The sequence below is a fragment of the Oxyura jamaicensis genome, chromosome 2, assembly GCF_011077185.1.
Source record: "Oxyura jamaicensis isolate SHBP4307 breed ruddy duck chromosome 2, BPBGC_Ojam_1.0, whole genome shotgun sequence".
Taxonomy (NCBI): domain Eukaryota; kingdom Metazoa; phylum Chordata; class Aves; order Anseriformes; family Anatidae; genus Oxyura; species Oxyura jamaicensis.
In genome coordinates, this window is record NC_048894.1 from 98,963,072 (window position 1) to 98,985,763 (window position 22,692).

The following is a 22,692-nucleotide window of genomic DNA, read 5'->3' on the forward strand; positions in this document are numbered from 1 at the left end:
TCTAGTTAGTAAAATACAAGAAAAAGAAAACATATATCTATAGTCGTCTGTTCAATAAATGAAATTGAATACTTTCCTTATTTAGCAAATAAGGTTTCTACATACTGTGAATATTTTTGATTAAAATGTAGTTTTTGTATTCAAAAACAACATCAACTTGCTTATGTTTCAAACATCAGCTCTCTATACCATATAGTTTGGTCAAATAATTCCTTCTTCTTATTTATAGAAAAAAAAAAAAAAAAATCTATCAAAATATCTCACAAATTAATTACAAAACAGGTTTCACATCCGCACCAGGATTCTGTGGCACACATTGCCTTCATCTTGACTTCTAACCATACATTAATTGTTCATATTCTTCAGTATGTATACTTCAGGTTGTGCCTGTTGCCTCTTGTCCTGCTATTGGTCACCACTTGTAAAAGCCTGGCTCCCTCTTCTTTGCAAACTCCCTCCAGTTATTTATATACTTGGAGAGGAACTCACCTGAGCATTCTCTTCCCCAGGCTGAACAGCCCCAAGTCTTTCAGCCTCTCCTCATATGAGAGATGTTGCAGTCCCTTTACCATCTTTATGTCCTTTCTCTGGACTCTCTTCAGCATCTCTGTAGCAGTATTGTATTGGGAAATTTAACATTGGACACGGTACTCTAGGTGTGGCCTCACCAATGCTGAGTAAAGCTTTCTTGGTAGCAAGAGCTACCAAGCTCAAGGTAGCAAGTGACTCATGTTCACTTGTTGTCCACCAGAACCCAGTATGTACTAGTGCCTGGGGCTGTTCTACCTCAGATGAAGGTCCATGAACACCTTGTTGAACTTCATGAGATTCCTGGTGGACAATTTCTCCAGCCTGTCAAGGTTCCTCTAGATGGCACCATTGACACTCTGGAGTATCCACTACTCCCAGCTTTGTGTCTTCTGCAAACTTGCTGAGCATATGCTCTGCACCATCTTCCAGATCATTAATGAAGATGTTGACCAGAATTGCAGACAATATTGTGCCCTGTGGTATACAAGTAGTTACTATTCTCTAATTAGACTTTGTGACACAGATCACCATCCTCTGGGCCTGGCTGTTCAGCCACCTCTGTTTCCTCATCTAGCCCATTTTTTACAAGTTAAGGAAATATATAGATTATCATAATTTATTTATTTATTATTATTATTATTTTTTTTTTCTCGTGACACTGAATTTTCTTGTTCTGCTTGTTTGTCAGTAACTCTAAATAACCTGGCACACGTTTTTACATCTCATAATATTTTTCAAATGTAATTCTGTGCTTCACAGAGACTTTACAGGAGAACTTGTGTTAACTAAACATTTCAGGAATCTATTATTTGTAGAATGGGTTGTAATATATCACCAAAGGAAATTTCTGGATACCCTTTTTTGTTTATTTGTTTGTTTGTTTTAAAAGAGGTGTTCAGTGTTGAAGCAAAGAATGCCAGAATTTATTTTGTCTGCAAGGTCTTCCATTTACATAACTTTTACACATTTCTTATATAAATCCTCTGTTTTACGGATTTCATTTAATGAGAGAGATCCCCATTAAAAATAAATAAATAAAATAAATCCATGTACTACAGTCTTCTCAAGACTTATTACCTCCTTTTTCTCTCTCTCATTATAGGTGATCAATCTTACTTTTCACAACAAAATTTTTCTGACTTGGGATTCTTCCTAATGGAACATACTTTTCATTAGGTGCAAAAGAAAAGAGCATCTGACTATCAGAAGATCTAGACAGCCAGTATTTAGATATCATTATAAGGTTTCTGACTCAGCCAAATCAATAATAACAATTTGATTGAATTACATACAGAAGAGCTGCTAAAGTATAATCTATTTAATGGTAGATTATTTCAAAACCAGACATTTGTTTTGGCAATATGCTTAAACATGGTAGAAATCTCAGTATTTCTCATAATGCCTTACTTACAAATTGTTACTTTTATTATAACAATACTGGTTATTAATGTGTAATAAAGCATGTTATACACTTTATTGCATTATCATTCTCAAAATCATAGAATCATAGAATCATTAAGTTTGAAAAAGACCTTCAAGATAATCTGGTCCAAATGACACCCTACCACCAATATTACACACTAAACCATATCACTAAGTACCACATCCAACCTTTACTTAAATGCCCACAGGGACAGTGATGCCACCACCTTCCTGGGCAACCTGTGCCAATGTCTAGCCATTCTTTCTGAGAGGAAATTTCTCCTAATTTCCTACTGAATCCCACCTGGCGCAACTTGAGGCTATTTCCTCTAGTCCTATCACTAGTTATCTGTGAGAAGAGGCTGACCCCCAGCTCCCCACAACTTCCCTTCAGGTAGTTGTAGAGGGCAATAAGGTCACCCCTGAGCCTCCTCTTCTCTAGACTAAACAACCCCAGTTCCCTCAGCCACACCTCATAGGACTTGTGTTCCAGGCCCTTCACCAGCTTTGTAGCCCTTCTCTGGACACATTCCAGGGCCTCGATGTCTTTCTTGTATTGAGGGACCCTGAACACAATACTTGAGGTGTGGCCTCACCAGAGCTGAGTACAGGGGAATGATCACCTCCCTGGTCCTGCTGGCCACACTATGCCTGATGCAAGCCAGGATCACAGAATCACAGAAGCACAGAACTATAGGGGTTGGAAGGGGCCTCGAAAGATCATTGGGTCCAACCCCCCTGCCAAAGCAGGTTCCTCAGAGCAGGCTGCCCAGGTAGGCGTCCAGAAGGGGCCTTGAATATCTCCAGAGAAGGGGACTCCACAACCTCTCTAGGCAGCCTGTTCCAGTGCTCCGTCACCCTCACTGTGAAGAAGTTCTTTCGCATGTTGGTGCGGAACTTCCTGTGTTCTATTTTGTGGCTGTGCCCCTTGTCCTATCCCCACAAGCCACTGAAAATAGGTTAGCTACATCCTTCTGTCTCCCACCCCTCAGATATTTGTACACATTGATAAGATCCCCTCTCAGTCTTCTCTTCTTCAGGCTGAACAGACCCAGGTCTCTCAGCCTTTCTTCATAGGAAAGATGCTCCAGGCCTCGTATCATCTTTGTGGCCCTCCACTGCACTCTTTCCAAGAGGTCCCTGTCTTTTTTGTACCGGGGAGCCCAGAACTGGACACAGTACTCCAGGTGAGGCCTGACCAGGGCAGAGTAGAGGGGGAGGATCACCTCCCTTGACCTGCTGGCCACACTCCTTTTAATGCATGCCAGGATTCCATTAGCCCTCTTGGCCACCAGGGTACACTGCTGGCTCATGGTCAACCTGTTGTCCACCAGGACCCCCAGGTCCTTCTCCGCAGAGCTCCTCTCCAGCAGGTCATCACCCAGCCTGTACTGATACTTCTGGTTGTTCCTTCCCAGGAGCAGGACTCTACACTTGCTCTTATTAAACCTCATTTGGTTCCTTTCTGCCCATCTCTCCAGCCGGTCCAGGTCTCGCTGAATGGCAGCACAGCCTTATGGCGTGTCAGCCACTCCTCCCAGCTTTGTGTCGTCGGCTTACTTGCTGAGGGCAGACACTATTCCCTCATCAAGGTCGTCGATGAAGATGTTGAACAAGACCAGACCCAGCACCGACCCCTGATGCCGTTGGCCTTCTTGGCCACCTGGGCACACTGCCAGCTCATGCTCAGGTGAGCATCAAGCAACACCTCCAGATCCTTTTCCTCTGTATAACCACTCTGCCCCAAGCCTGTAGCATTGCATGAGGTTGTTGTGGTCAAAGTGCAGGACATGGCACTTAGCCATATTGAACCTCATCCCATTGGCCTCTGCCCATTAATCCAGCCTGTCTAGAACCCTCTGCAAATGCTGAATGATTGTAAATGCAGCTGAGTACTTGCATGTCCACTTCTAGATCTACCATATTTCTAGAATGTTAACAGATTTTTGTACTTCTGTGTGATTTTGTTATAACTGTATTGTTAAAAAAAATGGGAACATATATTCAGATTTTTTTTGTGGGTCAAACTACATGATTGCACTTCAGACATTAAGTTTCTTGAAGGAAGATGTTTTGCAAATTAGTTGTAAATAGTAAAACAGCAGCTAGAATGAGTTTTGCATCTGGAACACAAATTTATTTCCCCCTCTCCCCCGCCCCCCCCCGCTTTTTTTTTTTTTTTTTTAATTTGACTTCTATGAATTCTGTTTATTTCCAGTTTATTACTAGTTTTCAAAATTATTGCTTTATTATTATTATTATTACCAAAATATTCTTACCAGTCCTGGAGAGCAAAAGGCTTCCCCCTCTGCTTCTGACATTATTTTTACCAAAAATAGAGAAGGAAGCTTTCTAATACAAATCATCTCAACTCTCTAGGGAACATGGGTGGGCAGCCACATTTTCTCATGGACTTTGTACATAGACTTACCTCCCCAAGCACTGTGTAATGACACAAGCCTATCTCCTGTGTGTAAACCTTTCAGAGTTGTCTGGATTGCACACCTTGGTAAAGGGTTAATGTACACTAATTGTAAGATATGCTCTGTGGCGTAATGACCACACAGACACCAGGGTTCTTTTGGGATCAGTAACTGCTGCTACTTTATTGGTGACATATCTTCATTATATCTTACTGAGGGCCTAGCTTTATCTCTCATATTGAGGGCATAATTTCATTCTCCTTGTTGCAAGCCCATCCTGAGGACAGGCTCCCTTCTTAAACTATTCGCCCCACAGCAGTACTTTTCCACTAACTCTTCATTGGTTAACAACTTTGCCCGGCAACCGCAAACACCCAGCAACTTCCATGCCTTAACGGCTGGAAAAGAAGCAACCCGAGACGACAAGGCATCTCCTGAATCACCTGTCTTTGTTTCCTCTAACCTCTGTACATTCCTGATGGCCTCGTCGTTAAGAGTCTGATGTTATCACCAACCATGGGGCTTGTCGACCCCCATAGCCACACTCCCACAATGTTCAGACTTAGAAACCTCAGAGCAAAAAAGTCATTCATGTTTTCTTTCTGACATACAGTCTGCCTCCAACATTCTCCACATCCCTACCATCCCACCCCCAATCCTTATTTCTAATCCTTACTTCTAATAATGTCAAGTAAGGCCAGTAAATCAGCAAGGATCCTTGCTATGAACACTCTTATCTATGAAAAACCTTTCATATGGGAGAAATCCTGTCAGAACTTTTTTCTCCCTCTTCCCTCCTCTCTACTTTGTAAATGTGGTGGAGTGTTTTGAGTAGATCAGACTGATCCCTGTAAACTCAGACTAGAAGAAATGTGATGGATACACTAGACATGGTTTGGATATTATTTTGAACCAGTGAAGTGTACTTCCTTTAAACACCTTACTTTCAGCAGTAGATATCAATATCTGAGTACATTAACAGAAATATCTCATTATTTTTAGTGTTGTTTATTATCATATCTATCTGCTGGTATATAAAACTGAATAACAGCTGCTGGTATATAAAACTGAATAACAATTAATACTAATTGCCTTTTCAATTATATTTGCAGTCTCTTAAGTTAATGAGTATTAGCCAAGACTTATATTGTGCCACTGTAAGAGGAAAACTGGGAAATAAAAATGTAGCAGCCTGGTTATAACAAGACAGTTTTAAAAGGTGATTTTACAACTCTGCTTTTGACAGCATATACTCATTGTTCAGGTTAAAATTGCTGTTCTTGCTCATAAGACTTTGTTTTTCATTATATTATTTGGTTATAATTGTTACTGTGCAGACTAAACAAAGGTTAAAGGGGAACATCAGGTTTTGCTGTTTTGGTTTGGTTTTACTCCAGTTGATTTCCTACTGCCAGACTCATTGTTTTTATAGCTTTGGATACATTTAGTCAATCCTGAAACAATAAAATGAGTTCCATGAATATATTGTATAGATTATATAGCTCCATCTTGACCTTGATTTTCTTTTTGCGAAATCCTTTTGAGGCCTGGGTGGAACGTGGCTCAGGAGAAGCCTGATGAGGAGTGCATGTATATGTTTAACACTGATTTCAGACAACAGATCCAGCCAAATTTAATAAAATAAAATAAAATAAAATAAAATAAAATAAAATAAAATAAAATAAATAATAAAATAAAAAGCAGTGGGTTTCTTTTTTGATCTCTTTCCCATGAAGATGGGGAAAATAACACAGAATTTTCATGTTAAATAGCATAATAGTGCAAGAGATAAAAACTCCAGACAAAACTAGTCTATTTTGAGAAAATAATTGAAATAATTTAGTCCCTTTCACGTTTCTGTTTTGGGGCAATATATTCAAGCTGCAGCAAAATTTTATGAAATGTTGATTTGTCTATGGATAGCTGTTTATCGAGGCATAGAACCATGACCAAACTAATTTCATATAAGAGTTATATCTGGCTATAAAGGCATAATACAAAGCATCTCAGACAATAAATATTATCATATTTATCTTATCAAAAATAACACATATTAGACTTACTACCTTGTTAACACAATAAATTCCATGGTAAATTCTTATGATATTTATTCCTGGAATACCAGATGGATTTCTCTGAGAAAAAAAGAGACTCCTCATTGTTGGTAGAGATGGTAGAGTATTCATAACCAAAGAATGAAGTTGTGTTATAATAATGCTGTAAAATAAGCAAAGGGTTTCTGAATGGATTTGTAAATATATCTTTTTCATTAGACTGATATGTCTAATTTAACTGATGGTAAAATATCATGTGGGTAGCTGTGTGATGTTCTTGCTTTCTAGTGTGTACAGATTTTATTTTTTAATTCATTCTTCTGAAAGAGAGTGAGACAGAGAAAATTGTGACAAAATTTTTCAAAGCAGTATTTCATAATGGAAAAATGTAAGAACTTTGCATGATGGTACCAACACTTTCTGCATTAATAATTAGTGTGTTGTCATAGTTTTTAAACAAACAAACAAACAAACAAAAAAAAACAAGTCACATTCCAAAGAAATAAATGTATAATTATATCACTGAAGTGTCCAATCTTAATACATTGATATTATACCCAAGATATTGAACAAAACTAATTTTCTCTTTCTCAATTTTCAAGATCCCGATTTTAAGGACCTTGGAGTTTTGAAACCATTGCCAGGTTGGTATATTGGTTCTTCCTAAGACTTGGAAGTCTTTGCATTCTGCTGTAGAAAATATTTTTGTTTGCTGTTCAGGATTCATTTTTCTGCTATTTTGTTATTTAGTTTGTGAGTTTGAGATGGGAGGACCTGAAGGAATTGTGGAATCTGTACAAATTGTCAAAGAAGGAAAAGCTTCTGAAACTGAAGCAGTAGACTGTAAATGGTACATCAGAGCACCACCCAGATCCAAGGTCAGTGCTTTGTCCACTTGCTGATTTGCCACTTAATTTAAGAAATTAACTTTTCTAATATGCTGTGCATTTCTTAGTACAGACAGCTCTTATTTAATAACTTTACAGCTTGAACTTGTAAACTGTTTTTGCTTTCTGCTGTTGAAAGGTAATTTGTCACCTCAATCAAAACAACTCTCTTTCTCTATGAATAATGATGTGGGCAGCATTAAGGTGCTTTTTGTGCCATAAGTAATTTTCTTAAATTAATCTTTAATTTTGCTCATATATTTAAAGAATCAGTGTGTTTAGTTAAGTGGGAGGTGATCGTATCTAACATAGAGACAATTAATGGAAAACTGCTGGGTCCCTAAGATCATCGCTGTTTCTCATCCAGGAATGGTGAAAATGGAAGCAAGGTAAATTAATGTTCCTATGTACAAGGTCTTTAGTTCCCTTGTTTTAGAACCACTGACAAAAAAAGATAGTGTTCTTGTTTCTCTCCCACCACAATCAGCAGAACAGGTCTTTGTAACACACACACACAGGAAAGTGCTGCGATGAATTGAATGATTTTTTTTTTTTTTTTGGATTTGAGTTCGTCTCTTATCCATGGCTTATCAGTTATTATTTTGATTAATTGTTGCTGGCTATACTACTGTTTCTCCTCTCTGCAGTCGGAACAGCTCTGTGCTCCCACCTTCTTTCATTTATTCTGCTAAAGACAACTCCCCAGTATATTTTTACTATCTGTCTTTTATTGGACTAGAAAAGTTTTACAAGGTATAATTTTTATATCCACTAATCTCTGGATCTTTAAACAGGTATGGTTTTGTGTGTGATCCCAGAGAAGACTGTACTGAATATATTAGACTGTTCCAGCACTGAACATTGAATAAGCAACGTGAAGCGTTTCCAGTAGAGAAAAATACATTAGTATCATTTATTATTATTATTATTATTTTTTTCTATTGTGAAAGTTTAGGTGTTGAACAGTTGGCTCATAAGACTACAGATAAATTATTTCCAGGATATGTTTTAGTCTCATATTTTTTATTTTTTGGAAAATTCAATATTCATAAAGGTTTCCAATTAAGTAGATGAAGTTTCCAGAGTAAGCGACTATATATGTGAAATGACTGGACTAATTTATCAATATTGCACACTATATATACTTAGATATTAGTTGGTAAGAAAACTGATAAACACATTATTAAAATATAGATTCAGTACAATTAAATGAGCTAATAAAATTGCCCTACAGTTTTAATTCCAGTCTGTGCTTAGTTGGTCAGATAATGTCATCATGACATTCTTACTTGATCTAACTCTAAAGTGCCACATGATTTAAAGTCCTCCTAGAAATGTCATATTTATTTATCTATAGGAGTTATCCACAATTTAGTCCTGATAAAAATGAACAATATATATAACCCCAATGTGTAACAGAAGTATGCCACACTACCACTGTCAGTAGAGGGTTAGTTCCTTGTGAATAGGTTAGTTTGTGAATTTGTATACTTGGATTTAACTGTACTTCATCTCAAAAAGCATAGACTAGCTAAAGAGTATCTGGAAGGGAAAGCAATGAGAAAATTGTAAAAGGCATGAGGAAAGACCGAAAGTTTTTAAATATAACATTAAGGTTTTAGTGAAGGAGGGTGTTATGAGACAGTATCCTAAACGTTCTAATAATGAGGAAGGGCTGCTCAGATGATGTCCATGGCTCAGAGAAGTCATGGTTCTGCACTGGAAAAAGATAGATTCTGGTTAAATGTCAGGGAAAAAAAAAAAAAAAAAAAAAAAAAAAAAAACCTTGGGAGTGGATTATAAATGATTGGTTAAGGAGGTTTGTTCAGCCAGCATAGCTAACATTGTTAAAGTGGAGGTAAAATAAATAAACAAAGATAAATAAACAAATAAATATGAGACAAACATTACTAATCTTACTTTTAGAAAGAGGGGTGGGCTAGGTCATCTCCTGAAGAATCTTATTGTTCCCGTCCTACAGAATTCTCTGGGTAACAACATAGAACAATATAACAGAACATAAATCAGCATTTCTTAACATGAAAATGAAAGCTTTTTTTGGTAAGGTAGGAAAAAAAAAGCCAATTTTGAAGCCTTGATTCAGTTTGAAGGACAACTAATTTAGCATTTGAACTTTATTAGTCTGTTTTTCATATACATATATATATATGTGTATTTATATACGCAAACACATCTATGTCCATAGTGGATGGACATGTGTCCACACTGGGAATGTTTGAAAAATATTCAGATATTATGGAACAAATTAGTGGATAATTTTTGAAAAAATCATGTAAGAAGTAAGATCTATGTTAATATTGTTTATAAGTCTGAATTCTGTTGTCCATATTTTACAGTCATCTTCCTTTGTGCTTATCTACCCTTGAATTAATCACATACTCAATACAATGTCAGTGACATCATTTTAATTTATAGCAGCTTCCACCTATGAAAACAGGCTTTCCAGCTAGGAACATTAACAACTCAACAACTGTCTATATCTACATGCTCCTGTACTCTGAGCTGTACAATTTGTTACTGGGAACTATGCCTAAAAGGTCAGTGTTTCTCAGACAGAATTTGAGTTGGATCCTTACGTTTTAGTTTCTTAAACTGTGCCAGAGTGTGAGCTGTTTGCAATTTCATTTGGCTTAAGCTCATCCAGTCTAAACTGTCTGCAGAAGGAAGATACAAATAACTTCCATGGTTTGCAATTTCAGATTCAAGCCAAGTCTGAGCTCAAAATATATGCAATGAGATCAGTCAGGGTGTATGAACTTGAGAGCTCTAAGCCTGAACTTCAACCTGACAGTCTGGGTGTAATATTGCTGCTACTTTCAGAAAGCTAGAATGGGATAGAGAGCAGTACATTTCTTGCACATGATTAAAATACTGAATCATCACAGATCACCTTGTAGCACAAAAATTAAAATGCTGAAAATGTGTGTAGAACCAAAACTTTCTGGAAGTGCAGAAGACAGTAGAACACAGCTAAAACACAATTTCAATCTTTATGCAGACTTGCAGCCTTATTTTTGATAGCGACAGGTTGCAAAGCATGTGATTAGTACATTCATTTGAAGTCAATTCCTGCTGAGTAAGATAACTGTGAACCTGGAGTTCAGAAATACTGGAGGTTCTGTACTACATGTAGAAGTAGATTTCAATCAATACAGAAGACTGGCAAATAAAGAAGTGAGCTGCTGGCTGAATGTGCCAACCTACTCAGAACAATAGAAGTAAAAGAACATCTCCATTCCAAGATACTTGTCCCTTCACTGCAAAACAAATGCCAAAAGATAAATTAGATAATTTTATAGCACTGGGATTTCAAAAATTTTGGAATCACCATTGGCTACATCTGTGGATAAACAAATAATCCTTTGTTTGTGAATAGAAAATTAGAAATGTAAAATAATGATGGCAAGCAATGTCAAGGCACATGCAAGACAAAGAGGTGATCTGAGACAGCCATCATGGCTTCACCAAGGGCAAATTGTGCCTGACCAATCTTGTGGTCTTCTATGACAAAGTGACTTCATCAGTTGACAAGAGAAGACTGACCAACATCATCTACCTCGACCTCTGGAAGGCCTTTGACACAGTCCTACATGACATCCTGATCTCCAGATTGGAGAGACATGGATTGATGGGTGGACCATTCAGTGGATGAGGAGTTGGCTTGAAGGTTGCACCAGAGAGTGTTGGTCAATGGCTCTATGTCCAGGTGGAGGCTGGTGATGAGTGGTGTCCTTCAGGCATCTGTCCTGGGACTGGTACTGTTTATAATCTTTATCAATGACCTAGACAGTGGGATCGAGTGCACCCTCAGCAAGATTGCAGATGACACCAGGCTGAGTGGTGCAGTTGATACAACAGAAGGAAGGGATGACATCCAAAGAGAAGCTTGAGAAGTTGGCCCCCATGAACCTAATGAGGTTCAACAAGTCTAAGTGTAAGGTTCTGCACCTGGGTCAGGGCAATCACAGACATGAGTATAGACTGTTAAAAGATCTCATTGAGACCAGCTCTGCAGAGAAGGACTTGGGGGTTCTGGTGTACAAAAAGCTCAACATGAGCCAGCAGTGTGCACTAGAAGCCCAGAAGGCCAACTGCATCCTGGGCTACATCAAAAGAGAAGTGGCCAGCAGGTCAAGGAAGGTGATTGTCCCACTCTACTCAGGCCTTGTGAGGCCCCACTTGGACTATTGCATCCAAGTCTGGGGCACCCAGCACAAGAAGGATGTTAATCTCTTAGAGCGGGTCCAGAGGAGGGCCACAAAGATGATTAGAGGGCTGGAGCACCTCTCCTGCGAAGAAAGTCTGAGAGAGATGGCGCTTTTCAGCCTAAAAAAAGAAGGCTCTGGCATGACCTTATTGCAGCTTTTCAGTTCTGAAAGGGGTCTTGTAAAAAAGATGGAGAGCAACTTTCTCAATCAGACAATGACAGGACGAGGAATGGTTTTAAACTAAAAGATGAAAGATTTTTATTAGATGTTAGGAGGAAATTCTTCACTCAGTTAGGCAGTAGAACAGGTTGCCCAGAGAGGTTATGGATTCCCCACACCTGGAAGTGTTCAAGACCAGTTTGGATGAGGCCCTGGGCAACCTGATCTAGTGGGTGCTATTCTTGCCCATGGCAGGGGGGTTGGAACTAAATGATCTTTAAGGTCCCTTCCAACCCAAGCCATTCTATGATTTTATGAGTCTATGATTCTCTTACTTTCTGTTTGGGGTGAAAAGGTAGAGGAAAAGATTGACAGGAAACATTTTTCTATTTTGGATACGTCAGTAGAATTTGACAAAGTCACGTAGAAAGAAAATGTATTTTTGTGATCATATGGTGCTCCCTTTGGTGGTAGCTTCCCCAGCAAGCTACCATCATATTGTGCTTAGTCCTTGAGTGGTTTTGTAGGGGAAAAACCTAACCAACGAAACAAACAAACAAACAAAAACCACACACACACACACACACACACACACAAAGAAACAACAAATAGTAGAATTTGATGATAAAAATAATAAAATATTTACAAAGATGATGTTCTGATTCTGGGACAAAACAAGAAGTGTTCATAATCAAAAACTCTGGGCAGCACAGGAAGGAAGACAAGTGTCCAGAGCACAGACAGACAAGCATTCATTTGGATCCAGTCCAGTCCAGTGGAAGCAACCTGTTCAGGAGGAGCAAGAAAGAAGTACATTTATACTGGGAAAATGCTGAGGCTGCCTTCTGTACACCTACCACAAGAAATGATATTAAGTTGTAAGCTAATTACACAAAGTGATGCTAATTCTGCCACCCCACCTGAGTCTGCTACTAGGTAAAGAGGAGTTCTCTGCAGGTTTTAAGATGTGAGACTTAATAACAAGCTTTGGAAACTGCAAGCTTAATTAAGAAGGATCTAGTTTTGACCTGTTATCACAATATCCTTAAACCTGGGTTGTCTATGAGTGGTGATTACTGTGGGGGTGAAGGCGAAGACAGCTGTAGTGCTGGGATGTGGCCAACAAAGAGAGATGGGCAGACCTATCCATGGTGGCCACAGCATGGTGACAGACAGGCTTGGCTTGAGAGACGTCTGGAGGAGAAAGACTTGGGGGTGCCAGTGGCTGAAAAACTCAACACAAGCCAGCAATGTGCACTTGCATTCCAGAAAGCTAAAAGTACCCTGGGCTGCATTAAAAATAGTACAGTTAATAGGTAAAGGGAGGTGATTCTCCCTCTCTGCTCTGCTCTTATAAGACCCTGCATTCAGCTCTGGGCCCCCCAGCATAAGAAGGACATGGACCTATTAGGTGATCAAAGGGCTGGAACGCCTTACCTATGAAGACAGTTTGAGAGAGTTGGGCTGGTTCAGCTTGGAGAAGAGAAGGCATCAGGGAGACCGTACAGCAGCCTTCTAGTACCTAAAGGGTGCTATAAGCTGGGGAGGGACTCTATCAGGGAGTGCACTGATGAAACAAAGGGTAATGGTTTTAAGCCAAAATAGGACAGGTTTATGTTAGATATTAGGAATAAATTATTTACTCTGAGGGTGATGGAGCACTGGAACAGATTGCTCAGAGAAGTTGTGGCTGCCCCATCCCTGGAAGTATTGAAGGCCTTTTTGGATGGGGGCTTTGAGCAACCTGGTTTAGTGTGAAGTGTCCCTGCCTATGGCAGGGGGGTTGGAACTAGGTGATCTTTAAGTTCCCTTCCAACCCAAGCCATTCTACAATACTATTCTATGGCTGGTTGTGTCAGAGTTGGCGCCAGCTTGAACCAAGGTGGCCACTTGGTGAGATCAGGGTGGGGGCAGTAAAGCTAAGTAGGGGCTAAAAACCTCCATCCAGGCTCCTGAGGGCCCATGCTTGGGTTGAGCCACCCACTGCACAGCATGAAACACCAGTGTACCATATTCAGCCAATTGTGAGTACGGGGGAACCCTAACCAAGTGGAGCCTGCCCTTGCACCCAGGACACTGGCAGGGGAATTAAGAGTGGGAGACTGCTGCTTGATCATGTAGGCATGCCAGTGAAGTCAGGAAGGAAGTTTCAAGACACTGACTTATTTACAAATGATAAGTACTTCTTGCTGCAGACCAGGTAGAGGTTCTAAATCATTTATTACTATTTTCACAGTTGATCTTGTATCCTCTTACCTGACCAAACACAAATATGCTTCTGGTTCCAGGATTCCAACTTTCAGATCGAATGAAAATTTGAGAGAGACGTGGTTGTTGCCCATGCATTTTCTGGACCAGTAGAAAGAAACAGGATGTGAAGCAAATTCCAAAGCTACAGTTTTGTATAAACCAGTCTGACAAAACATTTTCTGTTCTCATATGCAAAGTGGAAATTTATGCTCTGGTATGAGACCTACAAGGAAAATATTTTAAACTTTCAACTCTAATAAATTAGCATAACCCTAATTTTTGGACTCTTTATCAGATGCAGAAAAGAAGCTTGAAGTGGGACACTAAAATTCAATAGGAGACATTTGGATGGTGGTTTCTCCAATGTTACAGAAAAAAAAAAAAAAAAAAAAAAAAGGAATTTAGAGATTGAAGAAAATAAGAGACAGAGTCATGTTTGCTAGCTTCAGATGGGCTCCATCTCTAAAGAAGCTCTGGAGATTTTTAACATACAGATAATGCAAATAATATTATGAATGAGAAACCCTGTAAATTTTGATAGCATATTAAGTTTTCTTCCTGAAACATGGTGGACAAATTTTGTTTAAACAAATAGAAAATATTGTTTACCTATGTTAAAATATTAAAATCACTTATCTGAAACATTTTTATTTTTTTTTTTTTCCAGATGACATAGCAAGACCAGCATGTGTGTAGAATCTTATCTAGCAGATGTGATAATATGCATGCCTGAGTGGTGCTGGCAAAAAAAACGCTGTTAAGTTAACATACTCTGTACAGGTATAAAAATATAACCAACCTCAGAACTCTCAATCCAAAAAATTGTTAGGAAATACAATAAAAAGGCTACCAATTAAAGTAATAGAACATCTACCAAAGAGAGCAGCAGAATCAGAATCTGATCTACAGTTTTGAGAGTTAAAAGCAGAACAGTACCAAGGAACTTAAAGTTTGTCACTTGCCAACATTTTTCCACTGAACAAGAGAAAAAAAAATGAAGAACTCTTGATGGCTAGAATAAATGTCAGTTACTGGGAACTTGGATAAGTCTGAAAAAACAAATAGAACAAAATAAAGAAATCTAGAGTTTCACTTATAATGGAAGACAATATCTTGATGTCTAAGGCTGGCTGTGAATCACAGGGTGTTAGAAATGGCCTATAAAGTTGTCATCTTAGACAGGTAGTATTCTCCAAGCCCCAGCAGAGAGGAAAATATGAAGTATAGACCCTTTTCACAGAATGGTCCCAGACTGGTAAAAAATGGCCCAAAAATGTCAAAATGCAAAACAAAGCAAAAGTAAAACAAACAAACAAACAAAAGACCAGAAACCCCACCCCAGAACATGGTACCATTAACACTTTTCAGCTAAGGTAAAGCTGATCTTCAATAAAAAAGTTTAGGATCCAAGCAACAGGAGAGATGACTTTAGAAGACTAAAGCAGAATTGTTAGTATTTTATTTTATTTTTTTACTTTTTATTTTTTTCCCACTATACTTATATACAGTATACTTTAGTATACTTTTATACTGTATATAATATATATTTTTGCTCTGAAGAATAATTATTGTTGCACAATCTGCTTAAAAAAAAAAAAAAAAAAAAAGATTTCCTAGGCCAACACGTTGGAGGTATCATCTGCAAATCACATAGAGCTGAACAAGACACAGAATAAAGCAAGCACTGTAACTGGTCACTGAGCAGTAGGGAAGTACATAAAATCATTTATCCCAGTCTTGTGCTTGCAAAAAAATTGACTGAACCTAGAAGCTTAATATGCAAAATCTGGAAGTAAGGCTCTATTGAACATTTTTGTCTCACATCTTAAATACTTTTGGCAGTTGAACGATGGCTTTTTGTTAATTTATTTTGGTTTGTTTGTTTTATTTTGATGCAATATAAGGGACTGGATGTCTGTACACATATATTAAGTCTGATATGCTAGGATATGGTTTGAAGCTTTTCCTGACTGGTCTGATCAATCACATTGTCAGCACTAACCTTCAGAGATTGATTAAAAAGCAGAACTCATCAAAAGTGATTCACTATGAAGAGATTATAATCTGACTATTTTACTGAAGAGAAGCATTATTCATGGTTTACAATCTTTTTTTTTTTTTTTTTTTTTTTTCCTCTCTAATATATGCAGAGTTTTCTGTAATTTTCAAATTTAAATGAAATAGTAAAACTTATCCAACATTTCCTTTTTCTTTATTATGATGACAATACAAACTTTAATGTTCTCTTCAAAAAGAAAATACTTGTTATGCTAATATGATGTGTCAGTACCTACAGAAATATTAACATTCCAAAAGCTCTCATTAGTATCAATGGAAGAAGATTTAACGAAGGCAATGGATGGTATTTGAATTTATGATCTCTTTTTTGTTCATTTCTTTGCTTTTGTTGTGGACAAAGTTGATTATCTACTGCTGGTAGAAGTAATGACTAAGTCCATAGAAATGAAATAACCAGAATGGTTATCCATATCCATATGGATTTTTTTTTTCTCTCACTTTATGTTTAATTCCTTTTAGTGAGATCCACATGCCAGTGAAAGTAATGAGGATCTTGTCATTGCTGTCAAAAAAATGTGCATCAGGAATATTTTGCATTTCATAATATTTTGTTATGTAATCAGTTTTATTATTTCCTTGTGGATCCCAATTTATTAGCAATTTTCTCTGCCAGTGCGGGTTTTACACCCACTGACAGCAACAATGGCAAATATATTGTAATAAGACCGTAAAAATTGGAAGAAGTGTGCAGATGCAATTAAATTACTTTCAGCTCTTTAAAACAAAATCTGATTCAGTATTATGGTCTTAGCTTGTATTATCAGTTCCCAGTTTTAAAAAATGTACTCCAGCCTTGATCCATAGGTCTATCTAAATAAACTTAACTAAATGTATTCCAGGTAGCCTTGGATCAACTCTTCATTGTTTTATATAAAATTCTGGGCACAGTTAATAAATTAATAAATAAAATAAAGTAAAAATAAAATAAATAATTAAATAAATTAATAAATTAAATTCCAGCTCAACTAAGAATATCACAAGTTTATTTTCTCTACTTAATGAAACTTCATGCCATTGTAGAAGATGCCATCTGTCTTCTGAAGAATGGACATAGATTTTTAAGCCAACTATTCATTTCCAGTACCTATCAAATCGATCTACATATAATGAACTTATCTGAATTTATCACACATAGAAATTAACTGGTGTCACCAAATTCAGAATTCAGTCTTGGGAAGAGCTTAAAGTGTTTGTTTCTTCACTGAAAGAATCAAAGTGAAATGTTAATCTGTTGTCCTCTTTATTCCTTCTCAACATATAACTGCCTACTCTGAGAAATATTTTATTATTTTTAAAGGCTAGCATGCCACCAGAAACTAAAGAATGTCAAAGGATAAGCCAAAAGTTAGACTTTGACTGTACTGTTATAAAAACAATCTATTTAAACAGATCAGGAATAACTGATGAATGCTGGCAATTGTGAGAGGTGGTATTTAGTGAGGATTTGTTCACATTTCTTGTAAGAATGAAAACTGTTATAAATTACATATCAATACTGAAATAGTACACCATGTACAGACATAAATATGTGCATAAATATATATATGCACAAATACTTATAAATGTATTATTTATGTATAATACATATAAATGTATATTTATAAGACTTCAGGATAAAAAAAGAGAACAAGAAAAAAAAAAAGTGAGAGATCCTTGCCCTGTTTATTTTTTATTTTATTTACTTTATTTTATTTTATTTTATTTTATTTTATTTTATTTTATTTTATTTTATTTTATTTTATTTTATTTTATTTTATTTTATTTTATTTTATTTTTTTCCTGCAGTAAGTTAAGAGTTTTCCTGAATAGTGGTATAAAAGTATGATCTATGTACATTACATTATATCTGTATGGTCTATTAAACATGTGCTTTCCCATGAGACATGTTCATCTGAGAGTACATACACAGATGTTCTTCATTACTTGGAAAACAGTCGTGTATGCAATATTGCACATAATCAGCTGCTGAAGGTTTTTATTCAATTTAATTTTATTCAATGACTTAGGGAAAGGGTCTACCCTCAGAAAGTCTGCTGATGATACAAAGCTGGGAGGAGAGGTTGACACACCAGAAGGCTGCCATTCAGTGAGACCTGGACAGGCTGGAGAGCAGAACAGAGAAGAACCTGACGAGGTTCAACAAGAACAACTGTAGAGTCTTGCACCTGGGTAGGAATAACTGTATGCATCAGTACAAGTTAGGGACTGCCTGCTGGAGAGGAGCTCTGCAGAGAAGGACCTAGGGGTCCTGGTGGACAACAGGTTGGCCATGAGCCAGAATTGTGCCCCTGTGGCCAAGAAGGCCAATGGCATCCTGGGGCACATTGAAAGAACATGGTCGGCAGGTTCAAGGAGATTATCCTCCCTTTCTACTCTGTCCTGGTGAGGCTACCTCTAGAATACCGTGTCCAGTTCTGGGCTCCCCAGTTCAAAAAAGATAGGGATCTTGTAGAGAGAGTCCAGAGGAGGGCCACAGAGATGATTAAGGGCATGGAGCATCTCCCACATGAAGAAAGGCTAACAAATCTGGGTCTGTTTAGCCAGGAGACGAGAAGACAGGGAGGTGATCTGATCAATGTTTGTAAATATCTAAAGTGCAAGAGGCCAATTGATGGGACACACTGTTTTCAGTGGTGTGCAGTGATAGGACATGGGGCAATGGCCGAAAACTGGAACACAGGAAGTTCCACACAAACATGCATAAATACTTTATAGAAAAGGACACAGAGCACTGGAATAGGCTGCCCAGAGAGGCTGTGGAGAAGCATCTCCCTTCTCTGGGATATTCAAGACCTGCCTGGATGTTTTCCTGTTCAACCTACTGTAGGGAACCTGCTCTTAGTAGGGGGTTGGACTCAATGATTTCCAGAGGTCCCTCCTAACCCCTATGATTCTGTGATTGCATTATTGGTGACAAAGCTGGTAAGAACTGAATTGCCGGGTTCAGAAGCAGGAAGTAGAAGAAAGAAAAATAGCATGCAAATTTAAGTCTCCATTCTAAGTGAAATATTATGCAGAGTTGGACTATTTCAGCAGCTTCACGGGAGAGGCTAGGAGCCAGGGTTTCACAGTACCTGTTAGACTTTTGTTTGAGCAGGAGTGACTGGTGTCTACAACACAGGAAGCTATTCTCCAGAGTGCCCCAGTTATGGCCCGTTGATGGATGTATGCATGGTTCTGCTTTCCCTGTATGGGAATACATCCCTCCCTCTTGCAAAATCTTGCCCTGCAGGACAATGATGTGCATGTACCAGCTGGATACTAGGAGCCACTAAAACAAGAGGGCCCTGTCAGACCAGTGGAGTGAGGTGTAAAAGCTCTTTTCATACTGCCCATCCCAGTTCTGCATGGCTTCATTTGAATCTCTCACTGGTCCAGAATTCTTGAACATATCCCACTGGACTTTTGCTGCTGGAAGTGAAGTTCAGCCATATGCTTGGTGGCCATGGAAGTGGTTGATGTTGTATAAATGGAAAAGAGCAGCAGACACGTTGAATACTGGGATGACCCGAGGGGCTAAGTCAATAGACATCAGTAGGACATAATGCTATAAATAGCTAGAGAACAGCAAGAACAAGAATTGGAGCACAAGAAGGAGAAAAGGGTCAAATTCCTGAGCACCTATTGAAGGGAGGAAGACAATAGAGAATGAAAGAGAGATTTTCAAAGGGTTATAGCCAGTGCAGAAAAACTTCAGAACTACACTCCCTGTACTCGACAGATTTTAAGTATGACTTTGCCAAGGCAGCAGGTGACCTGTTTTAATAGGAGTGGAACTGTATGCCCCCCAGTAGGAGAGAAAATTGCAAGATTTTTCAAGACAATACATTTATAAAATTGGTGGATACTATGAGAAAATTTCAGCAATGCTGGATGACAGAATTCATAATTTTTCATTCCACTGCAGGGGTGTAACAAGTGGTAAATAAAATAATAATAATAATAAACACTGTAAAAAGTATTTCTTCCCATATGATTTTTGCTATCTGAAAATTATTACTTTATGTATTGCTGTTAAACATTCAATTTCATTCAATTTTGTAGTGATAAATACAAGCAGCTTCCTTAATTTATATATATATATATATATTTTTTTTTTTAAAGGGTGTGTATGTGGAAGAAGTATGAATGAAGGATTCACATAACTACAATTTAATTAAAATATGTTTCTCACAGTTCTTTTGGAGGATGGCAATGTTGGAACAAAATTAAGATCTGCTGTAAGAAATAACATGCTAGAGAAAGGTCAAAGCAGGAAAAATGAAATTTAGTATACTAAATTTCATATGCTAGTAAAAATTGTCTTGCAAATATTCACTTCAGAGAGACCAGCTGAAAAGCATAACAAGGAAAAAAAATGTACTATTATACAGTATCTTAAAAAAATCATTTAAAAATCGGAGCTGTTTTTAAGCAGCATCAGACTTCTTAATAGTACATAATTCTCAAACCATGTGAATTCTAATATATCAACAACGTAAAGTGTTGAGCCCTGTATGCTGCTAGGGTATGCTGTTTGTGTACTTTATGCAAATCCAGAGAAGAGTTTTAGGCTACTGTTCTGTGCATGTAAAGAGCTACCTGAAGTTAATAAGACCATTTGTAAAGAAGTAGATCTGATCTCTAATACAGTGGAGTCCTTTTTTGTTATTGTTTCAAGATGCATACAGCTGGATGTTGAGTATATTTGCTTTTCATGCTATTTCTGCCCTCCTTCACCTTTCTGTATCATTCTCATGAGGTCCCCTCGGTGCCCTTAACAGTTTGAATATGTACTGTATGTATACTGAAAAGGGTACCAGTTTCTCTGTTCCTGGAATATTTGATGTTGCTCGTATTAGCAATTGTTTTTAAAATGAGTGTGTTTTCCTATTAAACTCCATATTGAGTTGTATATCAAATAATATCATTTTCTCCTCACCCACGCTTCCTTTTAGGTAGGTTTAAAGAGTTCTTTGTAAAAGATAAGACATTTACTAGATTTACGGGATAACTTAATTGGTATACAAGAGACATTTCATTAGGAAACTTTCCAGGTTTCTAGCAGTTTCCATGAAATACTTTTGATTTCATCCCTGTTAAATTATGAAGAAATATACCATACAGGCTTTGTTTAGAAAAGCTGAAATGGTAGCCAAATTGCTTGAGGAAACATAAAAAGATTAATGATTGAGTTCTGCCTGGCTCCCAGTTTCTCACTTCCTGAATCAGTGTAGCTGAGACATATCACAAAGATGACACATATTGACTCTGGGGAGGGAGCAGCAATCATTTGCCTTATTATTTTCCATGTCAGGGAAGTAATAGAGCAATATTGTGCCAGTGAAAGAATAAATTTCTAGCTTGTCTGCCCTTCAGCTTGAAGGACTGTTGTACACACTTCTCATGGAAAAAGAAAAATCTTGATCTTCCACTAGATTCTACTTTGAAGTAAGGCAAAATACAAGGAAGAATAAACTGTGCTCACTTCCTGTATTAATGCCCATCCAGGAAAACGACCAAGAAATGAAAATTCTGGATCTCCATGTCCAGAAAAATTATTTTGATGTTGTTGTGTAGTCTTTCTCTCACAACGCTGATTTTAATGTTTGTTTAATGTTTAATGTTTGTTTAGCCATTTTCAAATGTGTCTACATGTTGCCTTTTTTGTTTGTTTGCATCAGATATACTTGCGATTCTTGGACTATGAGATGCAGAATTCCAATGAATGCAAAAGGAATTTTGTCGCTGTTTATGATGGAAGCAGCTCTGTGGAGGATTTAAAAGCGAAGTTTTGCAGCACTGTTGCTAACGATGTGATGCTGCGGACAGGTCTCGGTGTGATCCGCATGTGGGCAGATGAAGGCAGTCGAAGCAGCCGATTCCAGATGCTCTTCACATCTTTCCAAGAACGTAAGACCTTAATTAACGTGTCCACCTTTCAGTTTGTTAAGTGACACTAGTCCCACAAACTGCTAATGTTTTCTTCATGCAGAGTAAGGATGAATAAGTAACATTAAAGGATACTCCTGAACAAGCTATGTAAATCACCAGAACAGTTTAAATCCATGCATAGTGTGCAATAATTTGTAACAAAGTAAGTAGAGCACAGGATTCAGAGACAGAAGATGGATATAGCTAGTCACAATGACCACAACTTAACAAGATACTAGTCCACTCTCTCAGTTTTCCTTTACACAATTGGAAAATAATACAGCTCTGAAGGATTTTATCAAGCCTAATCCTTTTCTATGATTTTGATTTTTTTAGATCTTACAATGATGGGAACTTGAAAAACACCTTATGATTATTTTATCACAGATGATGGATATGTTTGTTCATATGCCAGAATGCATATATCAATAAACACATATCAGATAATTTTAAGCCAATAATTTAGTGGAGGTTTTGTTGTTGTTGTTGATATATGTATATGTATATATATATAGTAACAGAAGCTATCTAAAAGCTTAAATGATATATATATTTTTTTACAAACTTAATATTCTCCCTATGCAGATTGCATTCATTTATATTTATATTCATTTATATTCATTTATATGATTTTTGAGCTCAGGTAATAGTAAAAGTAGCCTTTGAAATAAAAGAAAAAAGAAAAAAGAAAAGAAAAGAAAAGAAAAGAAAAGAAAAGAAAAGAAAAGAAAAGAAAAGAAAAGAA

General features: G+C 37.4%; 1 protein-coding gene across 17 annotated transcripts in view; it reads left to right on the forward strand.

Annotated features, from left to right (window-relative positions):
• Positions 1 to 22,692, forward strand: part of NETO1 (neuropilin and tolloid like 1) — a 78,919-nt gene that overhangs the window by 30,117 nt on the left and 26,110 nt on the right. For 15 of the 17 annotated variants that reach the window (XR_004748495.1, XR_004748491.1, XR_004748492.1 and 12 more), the window contains exons 5-7: positions 7,033 to 7,074; positions 7,151 to 7,308; positions 21,698 to 21,926. Coding sequence is in view for 12 of the 17 variants with exons in the window: in XM_035318701.1 (XP_035174592.1) it covers positions 7,033 to 7,074; positions 7,151 to 7,308; positions 21,698 to 21,926 (429 nt within the window). In the remaining 5 variants the exon portion in view is untranslated. Of the gene's footprint in view, positions 1 to 7,032; positions 7,075 to 7,150; positions 7,309 to 14,622; positions 15,350 to 21,697; positions 21,927 to 22,692 lie in introns of those variants that run through there. The other 2 variants (XM_035318703.1, XM_035318702.1) reach the window with 2 other exon arrangements.